The sequence below is a fragment of the Meles meles genome, chromosome 1, assembly GCF_922984935.1.
Source record: "Meles meles chromosome 1, mMelMel3.1 paternal haplotype, whole genome shotgun sequence".
In the NCBI taxonomy this organism is placed as follows: domain Eukaryota; kingdom Metazoa; phylum Chordata; class Mammalia; order Carnivora; family Mustelidae; genus Meles; species Meles meles.
In genome coordinates this window covers 26,169,306-26,189,297 of record NC_060066.1, presented here as the reverse complement: position 1 = coordinate 26,189,297, position 19,992 = coordinate 26,169,306, and the positions used below count along the sequence as shown (strand labels likewise).

Below are 19,992 nucleotides of genomic sequence, written 5' to 3'. Positions count from 1 at the left end.
AGAAAAGCAGTAATTGTACTTAAGAATATTTAGAATTTAGGGGCGCCTGGGTGGCTCAGTGGATTGAGCCGCTGCCTTCGGCTCAGGTCATGATCTCAGGGTCCTGGGATTGAGCCCCGCATCAGGCTCTCTGCTCGGCAGGGAGCCTGCTTCCTCCTCTCTCTCTGCCTGCCTCTCTGCCTACTTGTGATCTCTCTCTCTGTCAAATAAATAAATAAAATCTTAAAAAAAAAATTTTAAAAAGAATATTTAGAATTTAAAACTGGAAGAAGTCCATAGTAATCACCAAAAAAGGACACAGAAGCCCAGGAAATGTTAAGCAACATGAGCAAGGTCATACACCCAGGAAATGGGAGGGTGCCAATGGAGAGTTCTCACTGATAACTATGGAAATCCCTCCTCCCTACTATATAACAAAACAGAAATATTTATTTGCTAACTATTTGCATATTTTCCTAATAAATTTGTGAGGTAGGCAAGATGTATAGAATGTATTTCTGAGCAATTGTTGGAAGGTCATTATTGAAATGCAAAATTTCTAATTGTTCAAGTGGTTTTGAATTTTAAATGATATACATAAATGCATCACTATCATCTGTATCACATAACATGTAAACGACATCTTATCATTAAAATATATTCATTGTCAGAGCTCAGTAAAATGAATTTGCTTATTAAAATTATATAATAAATTTCAAACTATTATTTTTAGGAAAAAAAGGCCATCACAAAAAATAAGTGTATGATAAATATCCAATCTAAACCATCTGTCTATCTTCTTCACCATATGTCACTCTATTAATTGCTAATATCACCCTTATTATGCATCATCTCATCTGTAACCTTATTCCATGAAACTAAGAAAGCATCAATAACAGCAACAGACAAACACCTGCTATATGTGTTTCTGGTTGATAAATTTCAGCAGGTTCTGGTTTGCTCTTGGGCAAAATTTTCTAATTGCTTTTGCATAACAGGAAGTCTTACACCAGACAAATTTTCTGGTTACAATCAGCACATTACTATCTTTTTAAACTGTTAAATTAACTAATTTCCCCATAATATTTGTTCAAAACATCTATTTAACAACTATCATACACACTAAAATATAGGGATAATGGTCCCTGGTCTCACCCCTGTGAAGAAGAGTTAAATATGAGTAGGAACCTGACACATATGTGAGAGAATTTTGAAAACTTTAAGACCCCCAAAGCCCTTAATAAATATTCTTTAATGAGGGTCATGGCCCTTAGCTTTGGCCAGAGCAATTATCTGTTGAATAAACTGTGACACCAACTTTTCCTTCTGTATATGAAGAAAGGACTTGACCTTCATTATGATCTTTCCATTTAAAATCAAAGGTAATAGATGGATAAACCTTATTGGTTAGTGTCCTCTTCTTGGCAATATTCAAAAGAGATCAATGAAAATTCAAGCACAATAAGAGTGTTGATAATTCTGTTCTTTCTAAGGTGGTTTTGGTTGAGGAGCAAGTCTATTGTGCATAAAATGTTGAGGAATCACTGCCAAAGAGAATAGAATTAAATGCTAAATTGTGTGGTAAAGATAGCAAAATGTGAAGTAGGGGTAAAGAAGTGAGGGAAAAAGAATAATGGAAATAGAAGAGAAGTTTTGAGGAGGTGAAAGATGAGTAGACTTTGAAAGGTGGATGGGCAGAATATGATTAATAGGTATATATATTTTCATTCAGGGCAAATCACACATATATGAAAATTAGGACAGTGGTTTGGTTCAGTATTGTGATCCTGAGATAAACTGGATGGAGACAGGTTATGGGCGATTTTGGAAACTAATGAGTTAACTATTAGTGTGGCACCCCAACCATTAAGTGTTTGTGCTTCAGCCCATATTCTTGGTGCTTTTATACAGATTACCTCATTGCATCCTCATACAAATTCGTAACTCCCTATGGAGTAGGTCCTAATGTACTGGAACTCTCCTTTACAGAAAAGATATCTGATAATTATGAAGAGAGTTTATTACTTAAGTAGATCAAATATTTGAACTGGTGTAGTCTGATACCCGAGTTCACATTCTTGATTGTCTCATTTTACTGGCTCACAGTATGAAGTTGAGAAATAAAACAGGGTCTTTGAATATTATTATCAAAATTGAGATTTTGATAGGATTAGTCTGCCAGCAATACAAATGATAAATTATAGTTCAAACAAAAATATATGAGTGAGTTGTAGTATATATACTATAGAGTGGTGATGACAGGAATGAAAGTTTTGGAGTGCTTCTAAAAAAACCTTAAGGGAAGAGATATATAACATAACCCTCTCTAACTTACATCACCTTATATTCTTTCATATATAGGCCTAACTAAACTGGAATGCTCATATTCCCCCATCTTGTTCCCCAGAACATGTCAATTCACTTTGTGATTTCACTTGTGACATACCCTCTATATTTGGAATGCTTTCTAACTTCCTATGTTGAAATCTAAAACAATTCCCAAGTTCTGCTCTGCCATCTCAAGGTGTGACAATCTCCAAACATGGAAATAATATTTCTCATTTGAATTTTGCAGAGAATTACACCTTTCTTATAAACAAAATATCTACTCTATATTACCTATTTTTGTGTTTATGCCTTATAAATAATACAAGATAATTAAAACCATACATGCTGTGTGTCCTGCATTGTATTAATTTGGCATGCCTACCGATGTTCACTAATGTTTGTGGAATCCAAAATAAGTAAATATATTCATAACTGCATAACAAATAATTAAATAATTAATTGAATGATGGAATTCAAGGTGACTCCTGATTTTTACCTGTTTCCAGTACGTTCATCTTTCTTTTCTTTTCTAATCCTCTCTTAATCACCTCTTACATTACTCTTATGAGTGGTTCATGCCCTTGTGTCTTGACAGATAAAAAACTGGTTACTTGGACCATCCAAATTAATATTGATTGAAAATTAGTCCAAAACTTTGTCTAGTCTATAAATATTAACTCTCTTAAATACTTCCTAGTCAACAAATTATCAATTCTCCAATGAATGATGTTTCTACAAACCTCACAAATATCTAAAAATAAACTTTCTACATATTGTTCAAGTGCATAAGCCTGCTTATTTGCATAAACTCCAGCTTTTGAATATCTACGGCATTTCTGACAAAAGAATAATTATATCCATAACTGTATACTGGTAAATATCTTGTATACATATCCCATTTAGGAAATAAAAATTATTGTCTGGGTTTGTGTAAAATCCATTAATATTAATTTCTAAATTGCTCTTTCTCTTTTAATTCATAATTTGTTATTTGTGTGAACTTTCAGTCCCTTTAAAATCACCATTTCTTGATTGCTTAACCATGCAATACATAGACAGCAGCTATATTAATAACCTCTCAAAGGTGCAGTGCACTGATACTGCTATTTATGCTGCTGTCTGGGAAAAAGCATATTTATTCTGTCCAAGCACCCATGAGACATGAAAACTATTCTTTGTTCAGACTCACTGCGGATAGTCATTTTAAAACTTCAATTACTATTTCAGCATGTTCCTTCCATTACTGTTTCCAGCACCAGAGCCAGTAATTTCTAATAGCCAAATGTACTTTATAAACCATACACATATATGCCTGCATGCAAGGAATAAATAAAGCTATGTATAAATGATTGGTGTCTGCAGAAAAGATGTAAAATTCAGATGAAATAACATCAAGATATGAATCTTGAATATGCACATTTTATGCCTATCCGCTAATGTTGATATATATCATCATACATCTTGGAATCAAAGAAAAATAATTATACATTAATTTTCAATGAATATTTCTTGAGATTGAAGCCAGGGTGGAGCTGCTCTTTCTGCTATAGGGTTTGTAAAACATAACAAAATAATGTAACATTATTTCTGTCTTTGAACAATTTACAGTCATAATAAGTATGATTCATTCTTTTTATTGAAATGAGAGTCTTGAATGAAAAAGATGGTTTATAGTCTCAATCTTACTTTATGTAGACCTTAAATTCCATGATCTGACTATAACTTTTCTTCTTGTGTGAGGTTTTGTTTCTTCATTAACATTAATCTTTTTTTCTTGAATCTACAATTTTTTCATTCTTTTTTGCCATCAAAAAGTGCACACATCTAATTTATGAAAAACTGAAGCAGGATACTTGGATCACACCATTTGAAACTATGATTTTCACTATGTTGTCCTTTATAACTATAATTTGACTTGAGTGGAAGACACCATTAAAAAATCAACCTGATATAGTTTACTGTCCTATTCATTGCCTGAACATTGGTGAAAGTTACTCCCACAATAAGTATCATTCAGTGTCTACTTTATAAAAAATAATGCAAGGCATTTCAGAACTCAAAGCCAGGAAAAAAATTGTTTTTTCTTTGTCATTGTTATACATGTATTTCATAGACAATAGTTTTTCTATAAGAACAGGTATCCCTGTTTGTTCAGCAGCTGTCATAATTAAGTCTAAGATCCTTAAAAGTTGTCTACTAACTTGTATAGAAACTTTTGTTTAGGAACATGGAACTATTTCGCCTTATTTTATTATCCCCATTTCACTATTTCTTTTTAATGTTATTTCACCATATGTCATTTTCAAAGCCTTTGAAAATTAGATAGGTCATGAGTACACATCTACCTGCAACAGAAAAGTTCTTTTTAAACCTGAGAAGCATCTAGATTCTCTTTTCTTCTTACTCTGGTTTGCCATGGCCAAGCGAGTGGAAGATACCTGTTGCTTCCATTTTATCATTTTCTATTCTCTCATTAATGTTCTGAAATCCAACTTTTCTCCTCATTCTGTGAAGTCTTAAGGACTTTGCCATTTTCCAAGTATCTGAACTTGGGAAAGTGTTATTTCTCTTTATGTCTTATTTTTTCATTTCTAAAATGGAGATAGTTGTGTCTCAATCAGTTTGTATTCAGGATTGAATGAGACAGTATATGCAGTGGTTAGTGCCCAATGATTTCCCCAGAGAAAGTGTCTAAAAGTATTACTAATGATGACAATGTTGTAGTGACTGGATAATCTTCCATACAACTCCATTTTCAGTTTCTTCATACTTATTAACAGCATAAGATTTCTCTGATCTCACGGACTCATCTTTGGGTACCATCTTTGATTCTTTCTTGTCGCTTTCGTTTTCCATATCCAGACAGTAGTCAGATACTTTCTTTTTGTCCCTTTAGAGTAGCTCTCAAATCTACCCTTTCTCTAGTCCCCTGAGAACACCCTTATTACACCTGAGGGGAATCTATAGAGTGCGTTGACTCACAGAAAATGTTCCCTAAGGGTGAAGAAGTGATAATGAAATTTTGAGTACTAAGACACTGAAACATGCAGAAATGCCATTATTAAAAATAACAACAACAGGGGTGCCTGGGTGGCTCAGTCATAAGCATCTGCCTTCTGCTCTTGTCATGATCCCAGAGTCGTGGGATCAAATCCTTCATCAGGTTCCCTGCTCAGCAGGGAATCTGCTTCTCTCTGTGCCCTGAACCGGTTGAAGCAGGAGGCCATCCAGATGGTGCTGACCTTGGAGCAGGCAGCGGGCAGCGAGCATTACGATGGCTCCCCTGGCTCGCCCCCGCCGCTCTCCAACATGCCCACCCTGGTGGGGCCCCGGCACATGGGTGGGCTCCAGCAGCCCAGAGAGTGGGCCTTTGTGCCTGCCCCCTATGCCTCCTCCAACTACACGGCCTTTGTCAACAACAAGCATAGCAGCAAACCCAACAGCCTCGGGGTCAGCAATGGGGCCGAGAAGAAGAGTGGGTCCCCAATCCACCAGGCCAAGGTCAGCCTCCAGATGGCCACCAGTCCCAGCAATGGGAACATCCTCAACTCAGTGGCCATCCAGGCTCACCAGTACCTGGATGGCACCTGGTCCCTGTCGAGAACCAACGGGGTCACCCTGTACCCATACCAGATTGTACAGTCGCCTTCAGCAAGTTCTAACACTGAATTTTTTATCCTACAATTGTTCATACCTTTCCCCCCATTCTACCCTACTGTTCTGAATGTGTCACGGTTTATTCGCATCTCCGAGGGTGGGGAGGCAAAGGAGATCAAAGGACCTGCAACGAAAATCAGTCCATTCCATCACTGCGTGACAATTGCAGCAGGCTGGGCTGTCCTGACACGTACCCAGAGTGTCACCGGCCACCGGCCCATTGGTAAGGACCCAAACACGGTGGGCAGAATGGGAAGGTGCCAAGTCCGCTAACCTCCCTCACCCACTTCGACCCAGCTGCTCACCCAGGAAATGTTACAGGTTCTGGGTGGCATTACCAACTTGGGTATAATATGTATTAAAAATTTTTTTTAAAGAAAAAAATAAATAAATAAATAAATAAATAAAATCTTACAAAAAATAACAACAACAACAACAACAACAAAGCAATTAAGAGTGCCAGTAAGTCTAGATGAGGCATTTTCAAACATTGCTTAATAAAATTTAGAAAACATGGGGCTTCATTTAATTTATATGGAAATGCTTAATTTGTAGAAAGGTGATAAGAACAAATCTTATCTGCAGTTACTGGTAATATGGGAAGCCAGAGAGTCACCAGTGCATTGCATTGCATATTTATGTAATTATTACGTTGGGAACTCCTTTGAAACCGAACACAGAAGTTCGCATATCAGAGATCATCAGCAAATATTGCTAAGTACATGGGTTAAGTATTTCCTTAAAGACTGCATTACAGCTCAAAGATTTAATTGAAACTTATGCTCATGGAACAAAGTTCACACTATTAAAATGTTAAGAGAGCATTTTGATTTTAAAGCTTTTTCTTTACCTTTACATACAGGCCTGTGATCACTCCAAGCGGCAAAGACTTCAGCTATCCGTTGACAGGTGATGCTCTTAGCACCTTGTAGGACATAATCTTCATCACAAGAGAATTGCACAGTTGATCCAAGGCTAAAATCAAGCAGAGTATTAAAAAAAAACAGGATTAGAAAAATTAGTCTCTATTTCTACTGGTAACATCTAATAAGTCAGAAAGTTTCATAGCGGCAAAAATTATCTTTTTACTGGGAAAACAAACTATGAAAATAAAACTTTTATAAATATATAGTAAGTCATATATATATGAATCTGTTGTAACATGCAAATATTATTAGGCACTAGAGAAAGGTATCATCAAATTTAATTGTCTTGTTATGAGTTGTAGAGCCAACCTTAAGTAAATGATTAAATCTCTAATTCTAAGAAGCTGGTAAATATGAAGCAAAAGTCATCTTCCTGACTTGAGTCTCAGCATTTATTTTCACTGCATTACTTTTCCAGCAGGTATTATTTTGTGTATTTATTTGGATCAGTATTTGCAGATCAATCAATCAATTGATAATTATTTAGAGCTGCAAAATTATGTTTGACTGTCTTCTATAAAAATTTCAACCATCATTTATTACTTAACCTACTGCAATTTTCTTCCCTTTCCGCTGAAAGTGAAGTTAATAATGATCATTTTTTAGAACCCTAATTTCTAAGGGTAATGGATGCTTGCTGAAATTAAAAAACAAACAAACAAACAAACAACTACCATGGATTTCTTAAAATCCTTGAACAGCAACTATCCACTAATGTTGATATATATCATCATACATCTTGTATGTATGCAACTCACGAGAAAAAATAAATAAAGTAATAAATAAAGGCATTTTCTTTTTTTTTCTCTCTCTCTCTCACTGTTTCCTTTTAAAAAGATGGGAATATGAACTGGCATAGTCACAGTGGAAAATAGTATGGAGTTTCCTCAAGAAATTAAACATAGAATTACCATATGATCCAGGGACTCCACTGAGTATTTATCCAAAGAAAACAAAAACACTAACTCAAAAAGATATATGCAACATGATTTACAGTACCCAAGATATGGAAGCAAACTGAATGCCCATCTGTAAACAAGTAGATAGGACAAATATGGTATAAATACAAATGAATATTACACAGCCATAAAAAGATGAGACTGTGCCATTTGCAACAACATGGATGGACCTAGAAGGTATTACACTACATGAAATAAGTCAGGTAGGGAAAGACAAATACCATGATTTCACTCATATGTGGAATATTAAAAAAATGAACAAACAAACAACAGAATGAGACCTATAAATACAAAGAACTGATGGATGCCAGAGAGCAGGTGTGTGAAGGGGACAAGGAGAAAATGGGTGAAGGGGAGAGAAGAAGGGAAGATGGCAGAAGAGGAGGGGGCCCTCATTTCATCTGGTCACTTAAATTCAGCTAGATATCTATCAAATCATTCTGAGCACCTGTAAATTCAACCTGAGATCCAAGAAAATAATTTCTGCAAGTCTAAAAATAGAAAACTGACCACTTTTTGCAAGGTAGGAGGTGTGGCGAGGTGAATGTGAGAGGATATATGGGCAGATAAACTGCAGGCGGAGAGAGCCTTCAAAAGCTGGCTACTGTGTGATACAGCAGTGAAGCACAAAATCGGAACTTTTAGAAATCTTCTCCTGTGAGGGACATCCCTGCCTGAAAGGTGCTCACGTGGCAAAGAGCAGAACCCTAGATGGGACAGTGTGGTCTCAGGACCCATGGGGTCACAGAAAGAACATGGGAACCTGAGTGTGCCAGAGTTCCCAGGCATTTGAACAGGGAAGCCTCTGCAATCAGTGAGGCCAGTAGTGGGCTCTCAGCTTGGTGTTTCCATAAACCATGAACAGCAGCTCTATCCAGGGACCCCTCTCCAAGCAGGGGCCCAACAAGCAGCAAACCCATGCTTGACCCTCATCCTCTCAGGGAGGAGTGGTGCAGGTTCCCCTACCATTGGACAACTGCTCATGGAGCAGGGGCCAAGAAAGCAGTAGGCTGCTGTGAAATACCCCCTCCATCCCTGAGAGGATTGGTGTGGGTGTGCACTGCAGGAGTCTGCAGACTGTGACTACACAAAGGTGCTTGACTGAGCACTGAAGAGTGGGAGCCAAGATCATTTGGGTCCAGGAATGGAGATCTGGCCACTGCCATTTTGGTGTTATTTATTTACATTTATTTTTCATCTTCTAAAGTGGCATGAAAAGCTCATAAGGAACAAATGCCACATAGAGCAACCCAAAGCAGGTTACACTGAGCTTAGCTCCCTGGCCAGGGGCCATAAAACTCTGCCCAACAAAGACACCTGAGAATCCGTGCAACAGTCTCCTCCCCCAGAAGATTAGCAGGAACATCAGCCACATACCAAGTTTATGGAACACTCAGAACTGAAAAAAAATCTGCAGTAGGGGAAAAGAGTATATAGAATTTGAGGTATTTCTTCTCTCGTGAGTCTTTAGCCCTTTAGTTTAAAATCTTTTTTCCTTTTTTTTCCTCCTTTTCAACTAGTTTCTCATTTTATCAAATCTATGTTTTTATATCTTTTTTTAATTTTCATTTTTACATTTACATTTTACAGATATATTCTTCATTTTTTGCTTACTTGCACTGTCATATATGGGTTATGGTTGCTATTTGTCATTTTGTTCTCTTGTTCATCTGTTCTTCTCTGGACAAAGTGACTAGAAGGAGAAATTCATAACAAAAAAAAAAAAAGAACTATTCGTAATTCTCTCTGCCATAGATCTAATTGATATGGATATAAGTAAAATGCCAGAAATTAAACTCAGAATAATAAATATAAAGTTCCTAGGTGGGCTTGAAAAACAGCATAAAAGACACTAGAGAATCTCTTAGTGCAGAAATTAAATCTAATCAGGCTGAAATTAAAAATCCTTTAACTGAGATGTAGTCTAAAATGGATGCTCTAATAGCTAGTGTAAATGAGGCAGAAGTAAGAGTCAATGACATAGAAGACAAAATGATGGAAAGGAAGGAGGCTGAGCAAAAGAGAAAAACAACTAATGGGCCATGAGGCGAGGTTTTGAGAAATCAGCAACACCATAAAGTGAAACAATTTTAGAATTACTTTGTTCCCAGAGGAAGAAGAAAGAGAAACATTAGGTATATTTGAACAAATCATAGCTGAAAACTTCTCTAACATGGGGAAGGAAACAGAGATTCAAATTCAGGCATTACAGAGAACCCCCCTCAAAAATCAATAAAAATAGATCAACACCCTGACACATAATAGTGAAGTTTGCAGATTTCAGAGATAAGAGAAAATTCTGAAAGCAGCTTAAGACAAGAGATCCTTAACTTGCAAGGGTAGGAACATTAGACTGGAAGAAGACATATCCAAAGAGACCTCCCAGGCCAGAAAGGACTGGTATGAAATATTCAGGGTAACAAATGATAAAAGTATACAACCAAGAATACTCTATCCAACAAGTCCATCATTCAGAATGGAAGGAGAGATAAAGAGCTTCCAGGACAAAAAGAAACTAAAAGAATTTGTGATCATTTAACCAGCCATGCAAGAACTATTAAAGGAAATCTTGCCATCCTATAAGTAAAGAAATAGCCCAAAAGTCACATAGACCAGAGAGAAACAGAGACAATCTACAGAAACAGGCATGTTACAGGTCATACAATGGCACTGAATTTTTATCTTTCAATGTTACTCTGAATGTAAATGGGCTAAATGCTCCAGTCAAAAGACACAGGGTATCACACTGGATAAAAAAGCAAGGCCCATTCATATGCTGTTTACAAGAGACTCATTTTAGACCCAAAGGCACCTCCAGATTGAAAGTGAGAGGATGGAAAACTATTTGTCATGCTAATGGACATCAAAAGAAGGCTGGTGTGGCAATCCTTGTATCAGACAAATTAGATTTTAAACCAAAGACAGTAGTAAGGGATGAAGAGGGGCACTATATCATACTTGAAGGGTCTATGCAAAAAGAATATCTAACAATTATAAGTGGTTATGCTCCTAAATTGGTTGTGGCAAATTATATAAACCAATTAATAACAATATTAAAGAAACACATTGATAATAATACAATAATATTAGGGGATTTTAACACCCCACTCACAGCAATGGATAGATCATCTAAGCAAAAGGTCAATAAGGAAACAAGGGCTTTGAATGACACACTGGACCAGATGGACTTCACAGATATATACAGAGCATTCCATCCTAAAGCAACAGAATGGACATTCTTCTCAGAATGGAACATTCTCCAGAATGGATCAGCTACTGGGTCACAAATCAGGTCTCAACCAATACAAAAGACTAGGATCATTACCTGCGTATTTTCAGACCACAATACTTTGAAACTGGAACTCAATTACTAGAGGGAATTTGGAAGGAACTCAAATGCATGACGGTTTAAGAGCATCCTACTAAGAAGTGAATGGGTCAACCAGAAAATTAAAGAAGGATTAAAAAAAAAAAAACTAATGGAAACAGATGAAAATGAAGACACAACCGCTCAAAACTTTTGGGATGCTGCAAACATGATCCTACGAGGGAAATGCATTGCAATATAAGCCCTTCTCTAAAAATTAGGAAAGTCTCAAATACATAAGCTAACCATACACCTAAAGGAGCTGGAAAAAGAACAACAAATAAACCCTAAACCAAGCAAGTGAAGGCAAATAATAAAGATCAGAGTCAAAATGAATGAAATAGAAACAAAAAGAACAAGTAGAACAGATCAAAGAAACTAAAAGCTGTTTCTTTGAAAGAATTTACAAAGTTGATAAACTCCTAGCCAGACTTATCGACAAGAAAAGAGAAAGGATCCAAATTAATAAAATCATGAATGAAAAGAGGAAAGATCATGATCAACATGAAGGAAATACAATCGATTTTAAGAATTTATTATGAGCAACTACATGTCAATAAATTAGGCAATCTGGAAGAAATGTATAAGTTCCTAGAAACTTATAAACTACCAAAACTGAAACAGGAAGAAATAGAAGCCTGAGCAGACCCATAATTAGCAAGGAAATTGAAATAGTCATCACAAATCCCCCAACAAAGAGTCCAGGATCTGATGGCTTCAATTCTACCAAACATTTAATGAAGAACTAATACCTATTCTTCTTAAACTTTAAAAAAAAAAAAAAAATGGAAATGGAAGGAAAACTTCCAAACTCATTCTATGAAGCCAACATTACCTTGATCCCAAAACCAAATACTCCATGAAAAAAGAGAATTACAGAACAATATCCCTGATGAACATGGATGTCAAAATTCTCACCATTATCCTAACTAATAGGATCCAACAATACATTAAAAGAATTATTCACTACAACCAAGTGGGATTTATTCCTGGGCTGCAAGGGTGGTAAAATTTGCAAATCAATCACCATGATACACACATTAATAAAAGGACAAGAATCATATGATTCTCTCAAGTGAGCAAAAAAAGCATTTGACACAACACAGCATCCTTTCTTAATTAAAACTCTCCAGAGTTTGGGAATAGAGGTAATACACCTCAATATCACAAAAGCCATATACCAAAAAAAGGGGGAAAAAAAAGAAAGAAAGAAAGACATAGCAAATATCATTTTTGGTGGCAAAAACTGAGCTCTTTTCCTCTAAGGTAAGGAACATGATAGGGATGACCACTCTCACCACTCTTGTTCAATATAGTACTTGAAATCGTAGCCCCAGCAATCAGGTAACAAAAAGAAATGAAAGGCATGCAAATCAGTAAAGAAGAAATCAACACTCACTCTTTGCCAATGTCATGACATTTTATGTGGAAAACCCAAAAGCCTCCACCTCAAAATTGCTAGAACTCATACAGGAATTCAGCAATGTGGCAGGATATAAAATCAGTGGAATTGATAGCATCAATCAATGGAAATCAGTGGCATTTCTATACACTAACAATGAGACAGAAGAAAGAGAAATTATGGAATCAATCCCATTTGCAATTGCACCAAAAATCATAATATATCTAGCAATAAACTTAGCCAAAGAGATAAAGGCTCTGTACTCTAAGATCTACAGAATACTTAGGAAAGAAATTGAGGAAAATACAAAGAAATGGAAAAATGTTCCATGTTCATGGATTGGAAAAATAATTATTGTTAAAATGTCTATGCTACTCAGAACAATCTACACAATTTTAGAATTCTAAATTAGAATTAGAACTGGAATAAATAATCCTAAAATTTTTATGGAATAAATAATCCTACTGGAATAAATAATCCTAAAATTTGTATGGAACCAGAAAAGACCTTGAATAGCCAAAGGAAAGAGGGAAAAGAAAACTGAAGCTACTGGCATCACAATACTAGACTTCAAGCTATATTACAAAGCTGTAATCACCAAGAGAGTATGGCATTGGCATAAAAACAGACACACAGATCAGTGGAACAGACTACAGAACCCAGAAATGGACCCTTAACTCTATGGATAACTAATCTTTGACAAAGAAGGAAAGAATATCCAATGGAAAAAGGACAGTCTCTTTAATAAATGGTGTTGGGAAAATTGGACAGCCATATGTAGAAAAATAAAACTGGATCATTTCCTTACACCAGACTCAAACTCAAAATGGATGTAAGACCTAAACAAGGGATAGGAATCCATCAAAATCTTAGATGAGAACATAAGTAGCAACCTCTTAGACCATGGCTGCAGCAACTTCTTGCTACACATGTCTCCAAAGGCAAGGGAAACAAAAGCAAAATAAACTATTGAGACTTCATCAAGATAAAAAGCTCCTTTACAGCAAAGGAAACAGTCAACAAAACTATAAGGCAACCTATGGAATGAGAGAAGATATTTGTAAACAACATATTAGATAAAGGGCTAGTATCCAAGATGTATAAAGAACATATCGAACTTAACATCTAAAATACAAAGAATCCAGTCAAGAAATGGGAAGACATGAACAGATGTTTCTCCAAAGAAGACAGACATACAAATTGTCAACAAACAACATGAAAAAATCATGGCATACAAACCAAAACCACAATGAGATACCACCTCACACTGACACAAGTCAGGAAATGGCAAATGTTGGCAAAGATGTGGAGAAAGGGGAGTCTTCCTACACTGTAGGTGGGAATGCAAGCTGGTACAGCCAGTCTGGAAAACAGTATGGTGGTTCCTCAATAAGTTAAAATAGAGCTATCCTATAACCCAGCAATTGCACTACTAGATATTTATCTCAAAGATACAGATGTAGTGAAACAAAGGGGCACCTAAACCTCAATGTTTATAGCAGCAATGTCCACAATAGCTTAACTGTGGAAAGAGCCAAGGTATCCATCAACAGATGAATAGATAAAGAAGTTATATGTATTATATATATATATATATAGATGAATATATATATATAATGCATTATTACTCAGCCATCAGAAAGGATGAATACTTAACCCTTTATATCAACAAGGATGGAACTGGTGGATATTATACTGAAATAAGTCAATCAGAGAAAGATATCATATGCACAGAGGATCATAGGGGAAGGGAGGGAAAATTGAATGGGAAGTCATCAGAGAGGGAGAAAAATCATGAGAGTCTCTTAACTATAGGAAACAGACTGAGGATTGCTGGAGGGGTGCTGGGTGGGGGGATGGCTAACTGGGTGATGGGCATTAAGGAGGGTGAGTGATGTGATGAGAACTTGGTGTTATACACAACTGATGAATTATTGAACTCTACATCTGAAACTATTGATGTACTACTATATGTTGTTAAATTGTATTGAAATTTTTTTAAAAAAGAAGAAAATGGGTGAAAGGGAGTGGGAGATACAGACTTCCATTTACATGATGAATAAATCACAAGAATAAAAGGCATAGCATAAGGAATATAGTAATCTATTTTTATTAGTATTTTATGGTGGCAAATAATAGGTACACTAGAGAAACTGTACCACTATGTTATACACTGAAACTAATGTAACACTGTGTGTCAATGTATACTCAAATACATTTTTTAAGATTTTATTTATTTTTTTATTTGAGAGAGAGAGAGAGAAAGACCAAGAATGAGAAAGAGCATGAGCGGGGGAGAGGCAGAGGGAGAAGCAGGCTCCCTGCTAGTAGGGAGCCAGATGCTGGGCTTGAACCTAGGACCCTTGGATCACGATCTGAGCTGAAGGCAGAAGCTAAACTGACTGAGCCACCCAGGTGTCTCTTGAATACATTTTTAAAAGTGGTTCTTTTTAAATATAAAACACACTCGGAAAAGTGTACAAAATACACAATTCAGCGAATCGACATGAATTAAACACCCATACAACCAATAAATAAATGAGTAAGGTCATCTTGAGCTTCTTAATGACCCCAAGATTTATTTAGACAGCTCTATAGCCTGAGCAGATGTAAAAGTTTACCTAATAGACAATTATTCACCCGTTCTTACTTCCTCATCTTAGTCAATAAAAACTCTATTCTTCTACTTGAACACCATCAACCTTGGTAGTCATTCTTGCTTCATATTTTTCTTTTTCTTCTACTTTTCATATCCACCTCATTGAGCAAATCCTGTTAGGAATACTTTCAAAATCAAGAACCTAATATTTCTCACCCCAACAGCATTACCACCTTGATCCAAGCCACCGTAATTTCTCATCTGTGTTGTTGCCAATAGTAGTTTTGCTGTGTTGTTGCTTTCCTGTTTCTGCTCTTGACTCCCTGCAATCTCTCCTTAAACAGCATCTGTAGCAATCGTTTTAGAAGATTGCTCAAATTATGCCTTTCCTCTGTGTCAAATCTTCTAATGTTTCCTCATTTTACTGAGAGTAAAGGCAGTGCCCTGACAATGGCCTATGTGATCTGTCTGTGATAATTTTCAGAAATCATTTCCCACCACTTTCTTCTTCAATCTCTATTATTTGGCACACTGGCTTCCTTGCTCTGGCTTGAAAATATTAAACATGCACTTGCCTCCAGGTCTTTACATTTATTCTTATGTTAGTCTGAAAAAAATTGCTTTTTCTAGGAGTCTACAGCAGCTACATTCTCACTTCTGTTTTTTCTTCATAGGTAAAATTACCCATGAGGTCCTCTTTAGCTATTATCTATGAAATAACTCCTCCTAACCCATAAGTTTCTTCCATGCTATTTCCTATACATTATCTAATACATTGTGTATTTATCTACTCATTGCATCTTTGATTCTACTAAAAAAACTCCAGGCACTTACCTATTTTTTTCCCAACCTCTCAAACATATCCTATTATATAGCAATTTATTAAAATATATATATATATAGAGAGAGAGAGACTGAATAAATATCTTTACTATATATGCAAAATAAAGTTAAATATATATGTTTAATAATGCAGATATGGGATCTAAAATGCCTTATTCCAGAGCCCCCATATACCTATAACTGGACAAATGATTCTTGGGTAAGATACTCTCTGAAGGTTATTTAAATTGCTTATAACCCCCATGTACTCACCTCCTACCATGTGAACCATTTGCTGTGTTCTAGAAACAGTGAGTAAAGTAATGTGATTAGAACAAAGCAAATGGAGACCAGAGCATGAAATTTAGTTACGGGTGTGATTAGAGATTAGGGGCGGATCATTTATGAATTTGCAGGCACAGTAAGGATTTTTACCTTTATTCTGAGAGAAGTGGACAGTTGTTATAGGATTGTGAAGTGAAGGAAAGACATTATGTTAGTTTAGGTTTTAAATCAATCATATTGGCTGCTAGGTGAAGAGTAAACTTGAAGGGAGCAAAGGTGGAAGGAAGGAGTTTGGTTAACAAATTATTGCAGTGATCTTTGCTCTTATGGAGATGATATGTTAACTTGTACTAGAGAGGTTAGTGGTTAGAAACCAGTGATAATTTAAAAAAAAAAAAAAAGGTCTTAGTATAAGACCTGGTCTGGAAGTAATTTGAATTACTATTTTCTCAATTAATGATTAATAATTCTGTCAAGGTCACTCTGTTTGTCACTGTATTTGTATTTGATTATAATATTCTAGTTTAACCACAGTCTCCTTGCTAAAAGAAAGAAACTGCATCTTGTTTAAGTAGAAAGTGTTTGAGCTTCTTTTGATTCTAGAAAATAAATACACAGCTTGGAGACAGGCACTTTCTAATGATAAGCATGTAAGTGCTCTGCTACTATCCCAAAGATGACCAGTGATGGTCCCACTCCCTTACATGCTCAAAGATTAACAATACCAGTGACTGCAATGGGGGAAGTAGGGTAGAGCTGTGGCCAATAGTTTAAGCTAAAGAGACTCAAAGAAATTTCAAATCCTAACTTTTCTTTCCCAGTTTTATGACTTTGTGAAGGTAAAAAATGTCTGAAAGCCTCACATTCCTCATCTGTTGTGATCATATGATGACATATCATTTGTAATATGTAACACAACACAGTAACTAACACATATTGAGCACTTAATTATTCCTCTCCATTATGGAAATAACTATGAAAGCTGTTAATTTTTTCCCCCACTATCTAAGTAAAGAGTCTGGGCATCTGCAAATGACTCCATCTTGGATCACAGCTACACTCTAACAGACTCTAGAAGGAAAATGTAAAAGTATAAAACAACACAGAGAGGGCAGAAATCAATGGAATAGGAGGTCTTTTCAGAAGAATCCAGGCTTAGTAATATCTAAAAAATTGATATCTTGAACAAATTCACTATGTTTTCATTTTATGAACTGCTTTAATATTTGAGTCAAACTTAAAAAAAAACTTACAGCTAAGTTTCATTAAAAATATATATTTCTATATTGGTAGGATACTCAATCTGATAGAACTTTCCAAAATAAATGATTGAACACATTTTTAATTTCAAAGTATGGAATCATCAAGCATATGATATGCAATGCCATACTTTGAAAAACAAGTGTTGATTTTCACTGTGATTATACTGGCCCATGTTTAAGCACGATCATCCTTTTAATTTTTTTAATGACTTTTGTTTATTTAAGAGAGAGCATGAGAGTGGGGGAGGAGCAGGAGGAGAGGGAGAAGCACAGTCCTCACTGATCAGGGAACCTGTGGGACTCAAATCCAGGACCTTGGGATCATGACCTGAGCTGAAGGTAGACGCTTAACCGACTGAGCGACTTCGACACCCTACACTATCATTTTTTTTTTTTTTAAGATTTTATTTCTTTATTTTTCAGATAGAGAGAGAGCACAGGCAGGGAGAGCAGCAGGCAGAGGGAGAGGGAGAAGCAAACCCAGGCAAGCAGGGAGCCCTATGCAGGACTCCATCCCAGGACCCTAAAATCATGACCTGAGCAAAGGCAGATGCCTAACCAACTAAGTTGCCCAGGTGCTCTTCACTATTATCTTTTTAAAATTATACTTACTATTGCAAAAACACGCTAAAATATCAAAACTGTCAGTGAAAAAAATGATGTGAATTTTCTAAGATATGTAATTTTTCCATTCTAACCCAAGAGAACTAATAAAATTTTATTTATACAAATAAATAAAATACGAACAAATACAGAAATATGGAAGACAAAGATAGTGATTGGGTTAGAAAAGGGAATATTAGAAATAAGGGAACAAAGGAATCCTGAGAGACTTGTATTAAGAGTGAATATAGTGAAATAAGTCAATCGGAGAAAGACAACTATCATATGATCTCCCTGATATGAGGACATGGAGAAGCAACATGGGCGGGTAGGGGGATAGGAGAAGAATAAATGAAACAAGATGGGATTGGGAGGGAGACAAACCATAAATGACTCTTAATCTCACAAAACAAACTGGGGGTTCCTGGGGGGAGGTGGGATTGGGAGAGGGGGAGCGGGCTATGGACATTGGGGAGGGGAGGCGAACCATAAGAGACTATGGACTCTGAAAAACAACCTGAGGGTTTTGAAGGGTCAGGGGTGGGAGGTTGGGGCAATCTGAGGGTTTTGAAGGGTCAAGGGTGGGAGGTTGGGGGAACAGGTGGTGGGTAATGGGGAGGGCACGTTTTGCATGGAGCACTGGGTGTTGTGCAAAAAGAATGAATACTGTTACGCTGAAAAAATAAATAAAATGGAAAAAAAAAAGAGTGAATATATATTTAGATATTTTGTTTTTGTTTTTTTTTTTTCATTTTATTTATTTTTTCAGTGTAACAGTATTCATTCTTTTTGCACAACACCCAGTGCTCCATGCAAAACGTGCCCTCCCCATTACCCACCACCTGTTTTGTTTTTTGGTTATTATTATTATTTTTTTTTTGGTTAATGTAAAGGTCCAGACAATTTTCTGACAGATGGAGAAATTCCTCACTAAAGCAGAAGTATATTTTATAAAATTATCACTGTACAAGTAGAAACTATCCAGGCATGAAGGCTGACATAAAAATTAAAGCATCTGCAAACCATTTCTGAAGGAAAAAAATCAAAATACTAAGCATGCAGAAAATAACTATCATCAAAATGACCTCAATAATATCTGTTTAATATCTTTGAAAATAAAATGATTCACTAAATGTATTTAAATTAATAATTTCAAAAATGATAACTGCATTAGAAAATCTGAGGTCATTTTTATCAAAATGAGATTTGGAGTAGGAAATTTTACAATATGATTATTTTTCCTCTTTTAAAATTATACAATTGAGAGGTGCCTCGGTGGCTCAGTCGTTAAGCACCTGCCTTCGACTCAGGTTATGATCCCAGGGTCCTGGGATTGAGCCCCACACGGGTTCCCTGCCTGCTTTGCAGGGAGCCTGCTTCTCCCTCTCCCACTCTCCCTGCTTGTGTTCCCTCTCTCACTGTAATAAATAAAATCTTCAAAATAAATAAATAAATAAATAAATAAATAAATAAATAAGATTATACAATTAGACTTATGATTGTCATAGAATATTCTGAGAATAAGATTAAGAAAAAAACTAAAAATTACTATAAGGTCTATACTGTTAACATATTTTTAATCTAATTCCAAAATTCCTATTCTTTTCTTATTCATATTCATTTTCTTGTCCTCCCTTACTGTAAAAACAGTAATTGCATCTCCTTTTTTTTTAAGTTTTTTTTTTTTTAATTTTATTTATTTGACAGAGATTACAAGTAGGCAGGGAGGTAGGCAGAGAGAGAGAGAGAAAGAGAGAAGCAGGCTTCCTGCCAAACAGCCTGATGCGGGGCTCAATCCCAGGA

The 19,992-nt window shown here is 36.0% G+C and overlaps 1 protein-coding gene across 2 annotated transcripts in view; it reads right to left on the bottom strand.

Moving 5' to 3' along the window:
* CSMD3 (CUB and Sushi multiple domains 3) overlaps positions 1–19,992 on the bottom strand; it is a 1,273,428-nt gene that overhangs the window by 685,244 nt on the left and 568,192 nt on the right. For both annotated transcript variants that reach the window (XM_046025880.1, XM_046025873.1), the window contains one exon: positions 6,815–6,939. In XM_046025880.1, coding sequence (XP_045881836.1) covers positions 6,815–6,939 — 125 coding nt within the window. The remainder of the gene's footprint in view (positions 1–6,814; positions 6,940–19,992) is intronic.